The 14230-nt window shown below is 40.8% G+C and overlaps 2 protein-coding genes across 9 annotated transcripts in view; one reads left to right on the forward strand and one right to left on the reverse strand.

Annotated features, from left to right (window-relative positions):
* PTCD3 (pentatricopeptide repeat domain 3) overlaps positions 1 to 1902 on the forward strand; it is a 35799-nt gene extending 33897 nt beyond the window's left edge. Inside the window, exons 22-24 of one of the 2 annotated variants that reach the window (XM_063078701.1) lie at positions 305 to 346; positions 761 to 919; positions 1273 to 1902. In XM_063078701.1, the coding sequence (XP_062934771.1) occupies positions 305 to 346; positions 761 to 919; positions 1273 to 1363 (292 nt within the window). In that variant the 3' untranslated portion in view covers positions 1364 to 1902. Of the gene's footprint in view, positions 1 to 304; positions 347 to 760; positions 920 to 1272 lie in introns of those variants that run through there. The other variant, XM_063078702.1, reaches the window with a different exon arrangement.
* Positions 1903 to 7974: 6072 nt separating this feature from the next.
* IMMT (inner membrane mitochondrial protein) overlaps positions 7975 to 14230 on the reverse strand; it is a 36316-nt gene continuing 30060 nt past the window's right edge. For all 7 annotated transcript variants that reach the window (XM_063077596.1, XM_063077594.1, XM_063077593.1 and 4 more), the window contains 3 exons: positions 11357 to 11488; positions 10101 to 10230; positions 7975 to 8931 (listed from right to left, as the gene is read on the reverse strand). In XM_063077596.1, coding sequence (XP_062933666.1) covers positions 8318 to 8931; positions 10101 to 10230; positions 11357 to 11488 — 876 coding nt within the window. In that variant the 3' untranslated portion in view covers positions 7975 to 8317. The remainder of the gene's footprint in view (positions 8932 to 10100; positions 10231 to 11356; positions 11489 to 14230) is intronic.

Genomic DNA, 14230 nt, shown 5'->3' on the forward strand with positions numbered 1-14230 from the left:
GCACTTCTCAACATTAGCAGCATATTGCATATCACAGTTACCTGCTTAACTTGTAATGTGGATAGATGGAGTTTTGGGGGAGGAGTTAAGGTGTTTAATCACTTAAACACCTTAGGTGATTCTGATGTATAAACAGGGCTGGTAGCCGGTGTAGCCCACAGATGTGTGTCTTCAGGAGCTTACAGTGTAGTTAGGAAGAAAAGGACTCTTTGTCTCTGAGTCCAGGGAGAGAACAGCTAGTGTCATCTGTTTGCTTTCTGTTTTTCTATTAGTATTCATAATTCTTCTATCTCATCTTGAACAGGAAAATGTTGGGGCTTTTCAGGAAGCATAATAAGATCCCTAGGTAAGTTGCAATTAACAGGCTCCACGTGGTTACAGCCCAGAATAAGCTGCATGGGCTTGACTCTTACTGTGGGTAATTGGAATTTCTTCAAATACCTCATCTACCACATTTGGACACTTTTCTGTTAGGCAGGCTGTCAACCTCCCCCACCATCTGAGGTATCCTGAGCCAAGCACTGTTTTTTAGATTGCAGCACACTGAGGATACATTGAGTAGACCCTCAGTGAAGGCATGGTGAATGAATGTTCATTATCTCTTTGGCTATTTAAGGTTAGACTTCATGGAAATTTTCCTCTAAAACTACAATTGAGGATTTTATTATTGAATTTATGCTGGATTTTGCCTATAAATCTTTGACTAGAGGGGTTAAGAAGTTTAGTTAGGGAATGTTCACATTTTGCTTTTGTTTTATAGAGGTGAGTTGCTGAATGAGTTTATGGACAGTGCAGCCATGTCCAGCAGTCCTTCCCTGGCCATTGAGGTGGTGAAGCTGGCCAGTGCCTTCAGCTTACCTGTTTGTGAGGGCCTCACCCAGAGAGTACTGACTGACTTTGCCATCAACCAAGAACAAAAGTAAGTGGGTCCTGTGTCTTCACCATGAAGTGAAGTTTATAAAATGGAGCAGGCCATCGGTTCATCTGTCCATTCAGATATTTATAGCTTTCTATCCCTTGTATTTCATTCTTTCCTATTACAAAAAGTCAGGATGTAGTAATTTAATGACTATATCACTTGTTATACAAGTCAGGGAATCCTATAGATTTGGCTGTTAGAACCTTTTCCTTTGTTCTTAATAGAGTTTAGGCAGCTGCAGGGTTTGTTTTCTGATTTCAAAACTGATAGATTATAGGTGAGTGTCAGAGATACCAATGATCCCAGCCTCTAACTGAATCACAGTGTAACTCTCCACTTTCTTTTCCTTACAGGGAAGCCCTGGGCAACCTAACTGCATTGACCAGCGACAGTGATAGTGACAGCGACAGCAGCAGCAGCAGTGACACTGATGAAGGCAAATGAAAACGGGAGATTCCGGAGCAGTGATGGCCTACCTATGGCTATAGGAATCACATTTTAGAGCTGAGATGTTGATAAAGTGCTGGCTTACTTAGATTAAGCTAATTAGTTACTTGTTAAACCGTCTGTTAACACATCATTTTTAAACAGCAGCACCATTTTCATTTCTTAAGACACACCTTGTGGGTCTGTGTCTCTGGGCGTTGGGATAAGCCCTGCACACCTGCAGGTGGGCTGACGTCATGCTGCCATCGTTAGCGGACAGTTGTCCTCTCCCTGCTGCTGGACTTCAGACTTTGTTGGCCTGATGTGCCACTATGATGCTGGTCTTCCTTCATCTTAGAAACAGTGTTTGAAGGAGGTTTTCATGCAGTTACGTTACAATTGCTGTGAGGTCAATAGTGTCCCAATTTCAGGGATATTTAGATGTGAAAATAGGCATATTAGAGTTGATTCGACAGGATTAATGGCAGTTTAGGCTGCACAACTGTTAAAATGAAGACTAAATAAAAATGTGTATGTGTATGCATTTGTTATTTTAATACAGCCTGTGCCTGAGTCTTCCAGCTAGAACACCCAAAAGCATTTCATCTTTCCCTCTATTTTTATCTATATGTAGGCACCTTTAGTGGTCTGAATGAGGGCTAGTGATAACAGGAGGATGTGAAATGTGTTCTTGACTTGATTTTGTACTGCTGGTAATCAAGTAGGTTAAGAACCTTTACTTCTGGCATTCTCTTACCACTATGACTTTTAAATGGTACTGGAAGCCAACAAGAACTTTTGAGGTTTACAGGAGCATTCTTGCCTTCACAAGAGCTTCCACCACAGGCTGTTTGCACATACCTGTTCCCACATTTACTGAGACACCCATAAGTTCTCCATAGACAAGCAGTACTGTGGTTTGAATGTCCCTCCAAATCTCATGTTGAAGCTTAATCCCCAATGTGCTAATGTTGAGAGGTGGGGCCTTTGGGAGGTGACTGGATCATGAGGGCTCTGCCTTCATGAATTAATCTACTCATGGATCAATATCGGGGGGACCTGATGGCTTTATAAACAGGAAGAGAGATGTTAACATGCTCTTGCCCTCTCACCCTGTGCCAGAGGACAGAGTCTTGCGTCAGGACTCTGCAGCAAGTCCCTACCAAGAAGGCCCTCACCAAATGTGCCACCTTGACCTTGGACTTCCTAGCCTCCAAAACTGTAAGAAATAGTTTCTTTGTAAATTACCCAGTTTCAGGTATTCTAAGCAACAGAAAGCTAAGGCAGTTTCATCTTCACCCTGATATGTATGGGATGCTATATTGTATTGGTATTAGTTAATGTATGTTCTCATCTCCATTTACCATCCTCTGTAAGACAGCCAGGACCTAGCCATATATCCTTAGAAACCTAAGTATTTGGTTCATGTTTTCTCCTACAATGTCAGGTCTTAAGGCATTTAATTGAGGGACAGGGGGAAAAAACGACAGTGTAATAACTACCTACCTAAGCATCCATGTGTAATTGCTTCATATTAAAACAAATTTGCAAAAGGACAGCGAGGGCAAATTAGTCTTTAATCTTGGTGTACAACTTCCAAGAACCTGGCTGCCTGGAAACTTAATTCAGCCCCTTCCTATCTCTGGTTCATCACACCGAGTCTCTTGTTGGCCTTAGTATTCATTATGACCCTTACATGTGCAATACACCTCTTCCCATCCAGACCCTAACCCTGAATCACGTTGCTCTGCAACTAGAGTTGATGGGGGGAAACCCATCTGGACTAATGGCACGTGAATCTGTAGTGGACTTCTAAAGTGGGTGATATGTGGTTTAACTTTGTGCTACAGATATTCCAAAACCCCGCCCCCGGCAAATAACTGCCTTGAACTTTCCAGAGAAAAATTAAGGCATATAGGATGACTTTCCGTACTCTATTTGCAAGTGTTTATTTCACCATAGTCTGTAGCCTGTAGTATAAGATGTTTTTCTATGCCATAGTTAATATCTCCAATTTCTGGTTTTGGTCCCAGCTATCCCTTCAGTCCCAACCCCAGTGTTTTTACCTCCACTGGTTCCCACCCCACTGTCCATGCATACAGGTTTCCTTTCTTATAAAATTCTAAAGTTGACCTTTATACAGTTGTTTCTTGTACTCACTTTTCATGAGTAGTCTGCCGTCCATCTGTACTTCCTCACTACTATTTATACATATCACACAACTCAAGTACTGCGTTCCTAGAAGGCATTTATTAACACAAGTGCCTTATTGGTGATATAGAAGAATCCCTCATTTTTTAAGACCCACTCCACTGTCATAGAACAGTATTAATAAAACATTTCCTAGCTGATGTTTATATAGGAAAAATTTATGTTTACAACCTGACACTCAATTCAACATTTTAAACGAGATGAAAGGAGGAAAGGTTTGAGTTATAATTCAGATCCAATTGGAACCAGAGTCAAATTTTGAAAAACCCTGAGAACATTAAAAGGGGATGTGCTGCTTTACTGATGACAGAGCTGAGAGGCATCGGAGTTTTATAAAGCAAACAGTTAAAGTCAGAAAACAGGCTTTTGTAAAGTGGGAACTGAGGATAGTGAAACAGTGACTTTTTAAGTTGCTTTTTTTTTTTTTTTTGTCCTTTTGTGACCAGTAAGGGGATCGCAACCCTTGGCGTGGTTTCACCCTCACCAGTGCACCGGCCATTCCTATATAGGATCCGAACCCGCGGTGGGAGCGCTGCTGCGCTCCCAAGCGCTGCACTCTCCCGAGTGTGCCATGGGGCTGGCCCAGTGACTTTTTAAAAAGGAGCAAGAGAAACCAGAGTATCAGAAGAGTAAAAGGGATTAAGGACTTGATGAAATGGGAAAAGGGAGAGTCTTAACATACGTGGAACGAATTTGTTCAGTGTTGCCTCAGATTACTAAATGAGAAACTAACAGATTTTTGGTTTGACAGAACATTTAAGGACTCAACAATAAAATGGACTCTTACTACAGCTCTATCAAAGTGTTCAAGCAAAGATCTGACAGCATTGAAAGATCTCAGATGTCTTGTCTCCAACTCAAATCTGTCACCTATAAGGTGCTTAGTAAATGCTGAGTGAACTTTAATGAAGGCTACCATCTCTTAAAGGCTTCACTTGAGTTTAAAAGCTTACTCATCTGGTATCCTTCACTGCTATATAAACACTACACCTAGCACTAGGCTTTAGAGGAAAAGATGTTAGATTGTGGTTGCTTGTTGTGTCCCATATTCTGTAAAGTAGGGCAATGTTTGTCTATTGACCTGCAGAGTTTGAAATTGATTTTTGTGGGTAATGACTAGGACTTTTTAATGAAATGGATTAGAAAATCTGTATCACCTGCAGTTTTGATACTTGTGATGTTTTTACATTGCAACACAGATACATGTATATAGATACACATGGATAAGTGTACAGATCATGATATAAATTTTTTACTGCTGGTCATGGTCAAACGTGAAAAACACTGAAGAGGGGGGATGGCTGAGAGAGTCACTAGGAGCACACTGGACAGGTCATTTTATAGAATCATTGAAATTCAACCTTAAAGGCAGAGTGGCATTTTACCAGAGAAATGGGTATGTTCCAACTGGTTGATGTAATGTGCTAAGACATGGGATAATCGAAAGAAAGGTACACAAAGTCAGCAGTGAACAAGTCTTAAGCTTGACCCACCCAGGAAGGAGTCTATTAAAAAATGCTGTCCAGGGCTGGCCCCGTGGCTCACTCTGGAGAGTGCGGCGCTGGTAGCACCAAGGCGGCGGGTTCGGATCCTATATAGGGATGGCTGGTGTGCTCACTGGCTGAGCGTGGTGCAGACCGCACCGTGCCGAGGGCTGCGATCCCCTTACCGGTCAAAAAAAAAAAAAAAGTGCTGTCCAATTGACCCCTGCTCAGCTGTAGAGGAATCAGGACTGCTGGGGACCAAGCCCAAGAACATTTTTCAGAGCTCAGCAAGATTTGACACTTGAAAACTAAGAATGTCCAAGAGGAGTAAAGGTGATGACAGAACTTATTCCCAGGATAACCTAATCTTTGATACCAGTACCAGTGGAAACTATTCCCACAACAATGGCTCCTTCACTGGCATCTGCCTCACAACCCCTCAAGAACCCTTCAACAAAACTAACAAGGGAGTGAAACCACATCACCTTCTCACATGGGTAAGAGCTATAGTGGGCCGGTGACCCTCCTCCCTGCCCCTATCCTTTGCTTTCTCATGCTCCTGGCTGACCTCAGGGCCCCTGGATACATCAAAGGGAAAGAAATCAGGGAAGCACAGACCTGTGGGTCAGGGGAATGGTGACCACTGCACTTGATGAAGATAATTTGCCTGCCATTTAAATGTTTTTATTTCCCTTCTGTGTTAACTCAAATTATCTGTTCTTCTGCACTGAGTTCAAGCAAGTTACTTTAAAACTGGGGCAACTCTTTTGGGACTTGGAGACTGTTTTTATCCAGAACCTGTTAAGAAAGAGCAGAGGATTTATGTTACTACAAAGGAAAACAGAAGTAGTGTGCCTTAAAAAAGACTGTCTAAAATTACGTTTTAGTTTACTACAATATTGATTTTGGAACTTTAAGCATTAAGGATCAGAGTTTTGATGTTAAATCAGGAGGCATGAGTTAAAAAAATGTTGAACACTGTACTGTCCTACAGCACTCAACAGGGAGGCAATATGGTAATCCAACTTAAGGTTAAAACATTGAGACCACAAAAGCAAAACAGAAGAAGGAAGTGAGGATTTGGCTTTTACATGATCTTTACATGGGATGTGGTGGTGGTATGACATCACTTGCAGTTTAAATGACAATATGCTGAAGTGAAGCTGACCTACCCTAACTGCCTGGGCTATATCCACTTTCCTCCCAACCTTGGCCCTTTGGATTCCATCTCCTTGAAGTAGAGCTGAAAACTCTAAGGCTCAGCCTCCTTTTCACATGATTACCAAGAGACATCACAAGAAGATTGAGTTTTACTAGGCATTAGAAGGAAAATCAAGGCCTGGGCAAGCAGAGTCCCCTTTTCATTATCATTCTCTTTCCCAATAAGCAATGAGAGTGGGGAGGTTTGTTAAAGGAATTACTTAAGACTTGAAAGCCAGAATTCTTCATAATTTTGATTGGCAGAGCTAAAGTAAACCACTCTGTATTGCTTACTTCTTGTGAGCTCTGATAGATCTAAAGGAAATTCTTTCAGCGACCCAAGAGAAACAATTTACCTATAATCTGTAAATTTCACATATCTCTTAGGAGGAAAAAGTTCATGGAAAGATTTGTGTTATCTTTTAATTCTATTTTTCCACAAACTTTTTGAAGTACCCTTGTAGAAATTACAAGCATTTCTAATACGACATATAAATTTAGCTTCGCAAGTTAACATAATTTGCAATTTCATGCCATTCCAAAGGGGAAGACTGAATTTAGAACAGCCCCATTATCTTCTACTAAAAACTTAAAAGCCCCCAGGTAGGTGCCCAAAGTGCCTCTAACCTTCGGAGTTTAAGGGCATTACACAAAGGATGTGTTCCAATCAGAGAAACAAGATGGATTTTGTTGAACTAAGAATCCACTTAGGAGGGAACATAAGGAATATTAACAATATCTATCCAGGCCAAATATGAATTATTGTATCCCCAAGTCAAAGGACAAGGTCTACGCCAAGCAGAGACCTGAAGGTATTATCCAAATTCGTGGGCTGGCATACACCTGCAGAAACAAAAAAGAGAGCCCTCCCCCACCCCCTTCATGATTTGCAGATATGTTGCTCAGATAAAAGTGGCTCCTTCATGTCGTCTTTGGGAGCACATAAACGCCAGCAAAAAAACTGATTTTGAAAATAAAAATGAAGGTATTGTTATGTGGAGGTGGTGGTCTTCATGGAGTAAAAAAATCAAAAGGTAGGAATTTGTTGGTGTTTATACAATACAGCATTGTCCTCATCTTTAGAAAGGTAACTGAGAAAGTTCTCTAAGTTTTATGGCAATCCAGATCAAATACATGACAAAATTATTCAGTCCTTTCATTAAGATTCCAGGCTCACTACTCCCACTTCGGTGAAGATATTCACAGTTCAGTTACTAGAAAGAATCCAGGTCCATTACCAGTTTTAGAGCTGAGCTCTGACCCATTTGAGGGCTGTTGAATTAATTTGTGAGTAGAGACCAACATTTTTTTAAATGCCACAAAATAGAAAACAGAGCGCAACACAAGCAGAAAGGGTAAGCAGTGGCTTGAGAACAGTTTCATGTAAATGCAACAGGTGTGTGTGTGTGTACTGGGTCCCAACATAAAATATAATTTTTTCCTGTGGGCAGCAATCAAAAAAGTTTGAGATACATACTATTTCTAGTGCCTTTACATCACTAGAATGATATTCCCAATTATTAATACACTGGTAATTTGGTTTGTTCATCACTCTTGAGTTTGACCAGCAGGAATCAATTCACCAAAACCCTCAAAGCCAAGAAGCAGACCCTGGACTTCTGGTGACCCAATTCATAGCCTGGAAACTGTGTGGCCATGAGTTCTGTTACTGCTTCTCAAGGAAATCTTATGTACACAAAACAAACTAGAAACTGAACTGTTTGAAAAGGGGTAGTAAGTACTCCGTTTTCATCTTGTTGTTTTATTCAGTTTGCTCCAAGGGCAAAATCAATAGTAGTAGGGATCACAAACATTACTTTGATTGGCTCAGAAGCCTGATCAGTAAAACCTGAAAAACAGAAAATATTACACAAGTTGCAAAGAAAGCACTCCTGCAGTTCACTGACATGATAGCAAGTGGAAAGAATACATATGCAACAGGTGTTAACATTTAGAACAGTACTTGTGACCTGCTCATTTCTAGACAATTCTGGGACCCTTGTTGCAAACCCTTCATTTACATCACTGCTGATTTCCTTTGACATGAAATACGACTTTACAAAACTCTTCCTAGACCTTACTCTTGCTGCACTCGAGTGGTTCCTATTCCTACGGCGCTGGCGTATGCTGTCAGGATTTCCACTATCTGTTTAGTTTCTAGGGTCATTCGAGCTTCCTTCAGCCAGTCCTGTGCCACTCGTCTGGACTCCCCTTTCAACTGATTGACAAACTTTGCTGCCAGCTCCAGATCACCATGCTCAATGCAATAGGAGGCATATGACAGTAATTTAAATGTATTTATATCTTCAGGGCAGAGCTCCGCTGGTGGCTTCAGTTGCTGAGGCGGGAATAGGAGCAGGGACTGCAAGTAGGAGAGCAAGTATTGGTACAAGCTATTTCTGGTTTCATCAATCATTGCTACCCTTTGGGCCAGTTTTTGGATGGCATAGAAACGGGCTCTAAGGGTCTCTTCACTGTATACCCCACGGGTCAGGGACTCTGGAGGGATAGCTGCGGTTAAAGCTTGGGCAAATTCATTATCAGAGCAGTTGACTCTGATGGCTTCAACTGCACTACCCAGTGGAACCGTAGGCATATCTGCAGATGAGGTCTTCATGCTGTACTTTAATGCCTCCACCGAAAGCCAGAGTTGGTGGGCTTTTCTGGCTTCCTCTTCAGCAACTGCACGACCTGAAGGAAAAAAAGCAAAGAAAAACATTTTTCTCTCACCTGACTACATACATCCATGGAACTGATGCACATTCAATAAGCTAAATTCACACATGTGGAAGATGAGGCCAGAGCGAGCCTCTTAAACCACACCCCACCATTTATTTCTGGTTTGTTCTTTCCTAGCTGTCCTCTTCATAGGAGGCAATAAGACATGACATAATTTGATGAGGACTTGTCTTTACTAAAGTCAAGGAGAAAACTGGGGGACATATGTGCACAAGCACAGTTAAGTCTCCCCTCCCTCTTCTGTGATACTCAGGATGACGCATGGTCAAACAGTATGCCAAAGTCATTTATATTTGCATGATATCTAATTCAGATATTTTTATGTTTAGTAGTTGAGAAAGAAACATGTTACTTAAACTGAGCCAAGACTTATGCTAAGGCCATCAGAAATTTCCTGCAAAGGAATGTAAGACTTTAAATGAACTTAACAACTACTGGATCTTGAAATTCCATGAGAATTGAGGTTATTTTTATCATTATGTGACACAACTGATTCCATAACATCCTAAAGAAACCCGTTTTATCAACACCTCCACTGTCAGGGCAGTTCCCTTTCAATGTAGCACACAGAGAGGCCTCAGCATCACTACTGTCCATTTGGTGGGTGAATTCAGTCATTCAGTAAAACACCACCTCCAGATAATTTTCCAGAGTCCATGGACGGCAAGCATGGGGCCATGCTGACCTTATCTTCACACAGGATACAAAGACATAACCAAAGTGTGTTGGGTAAACTGCCTTGTAAATGGTAATCTCCTGTTTGTCATATAATGAGTGAAACTTCAAGCTATTTAAATTTTTATTTTATCTATTTTTTGGGGGGACTCGCCAGTATGGGGATCCGAACCCTTGACCTTGGTGTTATAAATCACTCTCTAACCAACTGAGCTAACTAGCCAGCCCTTTAGATCCTTTTATTTAAATTTCCTCTCACAACACTGTTCAAAACTTATCAAATCTGGGGCTAATTTTCCAAGAAACAAATGAAATTTAGTAGAGTAACCTTAGCATCTTCACGCCCTGACACCAATGCAGGTACCTCATTATCCTTGTAACAAGAAATTATCCTAGGAAGTTGCATTGAATAAAATTATCTATAAAATAACATATATTACGCTCACTCTGAACAGCCTGTTCGATTCCTCTCAGTCTGGCATAGGCAGTGTTTATATCCAGAGTAAAGTTGTCAACTTGCTCTTGACTGAGACGACGAAACTGTAATTCTTGTTCAGACAGTTTCTCAGATAGATTCTGAAATAAAACACAAATAGTGTACAGAAAAAGTGATGCATGGCACTTCATTGGATGCTAGTCTTCCAGCAACTGCTCAAGCAAAGATGGCCTTTAAAATCTTAAAACAGTTGTCATGAAACTCCAGCATTACATGTAGTTTCAAAAATACCCTGTCTTGTATTAGATATATAATTCTCCACTAACTTACTGATAAACCTAATATTAGAGGATGCAGACCAGAAGAGAGAAGGCTGTTAAAGTCAGAAACAAACTGTCAACTTTACAAAGTAAACTAACTGGGGCCGACCCGTGGCGCACTCGGGAGAGTGCGGCGCTGGGAGCGCGGCGACGCTCCCGCCGCGGGTTCGGATCCTATATAGGAATGGCCGGTGCACTCACTGGCTGAGTGCCGGTCACGAAAAAGACAAAAAAAAAGAAAGTAAACTAACTGTATTGCAACCCAAACATAATAATTAAATTATATTTGGTATCTTCTATTTAAGAACTTACATATTCATTTTCTCAGAAAAATATCCATCAAATAGAATTTAAAATAAAATACCTTTCCATAGTGGCATAAATTTCAATTTTCTAGAAGATTTTCTTACTTAGAAACCTCATTCTCTTCTTGCAAGATAAGATAATCAGTTAACATTATTGTTAATGATTTGCTGAGTGGAAACTAATTATAATTAAAGGTATCCTGATGATTTTCTATTTCCAAACTTACCTCTGGTTAAGTTTCCAGAGTTATAAAATCAGAGCACTACCATATAATCTACAGGACTTTGTGGAGATAAAGTAGGAGATATGTGTGTCAAGTATTATTGCCTGCATTCCTGAAACCCCTTTCCCAACCCTACTTAAAGCTTTGAAGACTCCAAATGACTAGGACACATATATAAAACACATCCGATCAAGAACACACAGATATACCATTATGTAAAAAGGAGACGTTTCACTCCACAGCCAGGTAACATTAGAAATATTTCCCCATTCTTCAGCATCCTCACAGTACATTAAAAGGAAAGGAGAAATAATTCAAATAACATAATTTTTTTTAAAAAAAGGAAAGGAGAGCCTGTTAATAATGTAAGAGGCGGAGAGGTTGAAGGGGAGTTGATGCTGTATAACAGCTCCTCACCTGCTCGAATTCATACTTCAGCTCCTGTTCTTGTACCCTAAGAACATCTCGTAAGTGATCAGTGTGAGCGGCTGCCTGTCGGCGAAGCTGAGTCCTCATTTCATTCTCCATGGCATCTCTGACTTCCTCTACCTGTGAAACCAAACAAAGTAATGGTTAGTTCCCAACTCCCCACATATACTTTTAGGAAAAGAGAAAGACTAGTACTAACAATGATAGCAGCAGCTTCCATGTCCAGAACCCCTACAATGTGCCAAGCATGTATAAGCATCCTTTACTTCTATTTCATACATGAATCAGAAAGCTGAACGCTGGAAGGCAATTCAAAATCACAGAGTCACAGCAGAAATCAGATTTCAAATAGGGGTCTCTCTGGCTCCAAAACTTGTGTTTCCTCCAGATTGCCAGGATGCTTCCCATATAAAACAAACACTGTTAATTTCTTGAATCACACACTCCCCTAAGAAGTAACTAATTCCAGAAGATAGAGAAAAATAACCACACAGAGTCGCGACCAAACGTAATTTCACCACAGCCATCTGTATGACCTGGGGGAAATTATTTATCTTTCAAGTCACCATTTTCTCACACGAGAATGATAATGGCTACTTTGAAGAATTACTGAGAAAATTTATAAGTATTTGACAGTTATTAAATATAATTTCTTCTAAACAAAGAAAACTGTTTTGTTTTTTTAAAGATGACTGGTAAGGGGATCTTAACCCTTGACTTTGTGTTGTCAGCACCACGCTTTCCCAAGTGAGCCACGGGCCGGCCCAGAAAACTGTTTTTTTTTTTTTTTTTTGTCTTTTTCGTGACCAGCACTCAGCCAGTGAGTGCACCGGCCATTCCTATATAGGATCCGAACCCGCGGCGAGAGCGTCGCTGCGCTCCCAGCGCCACACTCTCCCAAGTGCACCACGGGCTCGGCCCGAAAACTGTTTTTTTTTAACATGAATTTAGATTCAACATGAATCAAATCAAAACAAAAATATGAAAAGCCTATCATGTCTTGCCTAACAATTAGCTGTGGGTCATATTACAAATCACTTAACACTGATTACCCAGAATTCAGAACTTATTTTTTCTTGTAAACAATATAATGAACTGATGAATCCAATCAGTTAATGTATAAATACTTATGAAAAGCTAGCCCTGTGGCAGGCAGTACCTACCATATGCTTGAATGCAACAGTGCTCAGGGCAGAAAAACTTCTTGCTCTCACACAGTACATTTCAATGAAGAGAGCAAACAAGTAAACAAAAAGGACATCTCAGATTGTGATAATTGTTGCTAAGTATGAATTAAAGCAGGTGAAGACACGTCGTAAAGTATCAACTCCTCTTCAATCTCCTTCCTCCCCCTTACATTTAAAATAGAGCAATATGACAAAAAGTTATAAAGGGGCTAAATGCTCGATTGAAGGGATAGGAAAGGAATTGCTGAGAAGGTGACAACTAAGCTTAGACCTTAGTGCTTAGGATTTGAGGAGAAGAGCTAGAATAATGTACTAGGCACAGTAAGCACAACAGGTCCCAGGGTGATAGAAGTAGTCAAGGCACAGAAAAAATACCAGGGTGTCTGCAGCAGTGAAATGAAGAGGAGCCTGGCTCACAGCAAGAAGATATCAGATCAAGTGGCCTTTTTGGTACTTGTTAAGAATTTGAGGCTGGCCAGTTTGCTCAGTTGTTTAGAGTACAGTGTCAATAATACCAAGGGTCGAGGGTTCAGATCCCCATACCAGCCAGCCATCAAAATAAAAACCCCCCAAAACAAACAAAAAACCCTGCACTTTATATTAAATCAAGTGAGTAGTTAATGGAGGATTGTTAGCAGTGTAGTGTCTGATCAGACTTTTTTTTTTTTTTTTTGGGTGGCTGGCCAGAACGAGTAGACTACATTTTATAAGGACCACTTGCCTGTGCAAATAGACATAGAAAGAAGGATATGAAAACAGAAACCAATTAGATGATAGCCTGGACCAAGATGGTGGCAATGGAGAAAGGGAAAAGTGGACAGATTTGGGATTTATTTTGGATGCAGAACTGGTAGGACCTGTTTGTGGACTGGATGCAAGACTTGATGGAGGAACAACCAAGCATGTTTCTGGCTTGAACTAGGTAGACAGTAGTTTACTTAGAGAGAAACAATCTGAGGGGCTGGGACAGGTTGTATAGAATCAAAAAATCTGGTTTGAACATGCTGAGCTTGGAAGGACTATCGAAAATCCAACTAGAGATATCAAACAGGCTGCTGGATAGGAACCTAAAGCCAAGGCAGAGGTCAGAGCTACAGATATAAATTAATCAGGTATAGATGGTATTTAATCTTCAAAGCCAAACTAGATAAGAGCACTTGGAGAAAAGGATTCAGAACCAATGCTAGGTGTGCCAATATTTAAGAGGCTGAGCAGAGGAGGCCAAGGAGAAGCTAGCAAGGTAGGAGAAAAGCCAGAAGATCATGGTGTCTGGCAGCCTAGGGAAGAAAGAGCTTCAAGGAGAAGGGAGTGGTCATCTGCACTCCTGAGAAGACACAAAGGTGGGATGAGTAGTCAGGCTCCCAAATTGGCCCGTGGACACCTATTTAATACATGATGTCCCAGACAGAGGGTTAAAGGAGCTATTTCATCCATTTTTAACCACCAACCACTTAACAACACTGGCAAGAAAAATATACTCAATCTAACAGAGATTGTTTCAGCACTGCTTTGGGGAACAGAGGTTCCACTGGGAAAGATGAGTTAGATAATCCTACGTATCAGTATCTTTTATTACTTTCTTACACTTCTACAGCTGCTCAACATAAAGGAACTCTGCTAGATCAATCCTTTCCTAGAAGTTCTGACACGGAGAACAAAGGCCTAAGCTCCATTC

This window comes from Cynocephalus volans, chromosome 14, assembly GCF_027409185.1.
Source record: "Cynocephalus volans isolate mCynVol1 chromosome 14, mCynVol1.pri, whole genome shotgun sequence".
NCBI lineage: Eukaryota > Metazoa > Chordata > Mammalia > Dermoptera > Cynocephalidae > Cynocephalus > Cynocephalus volans.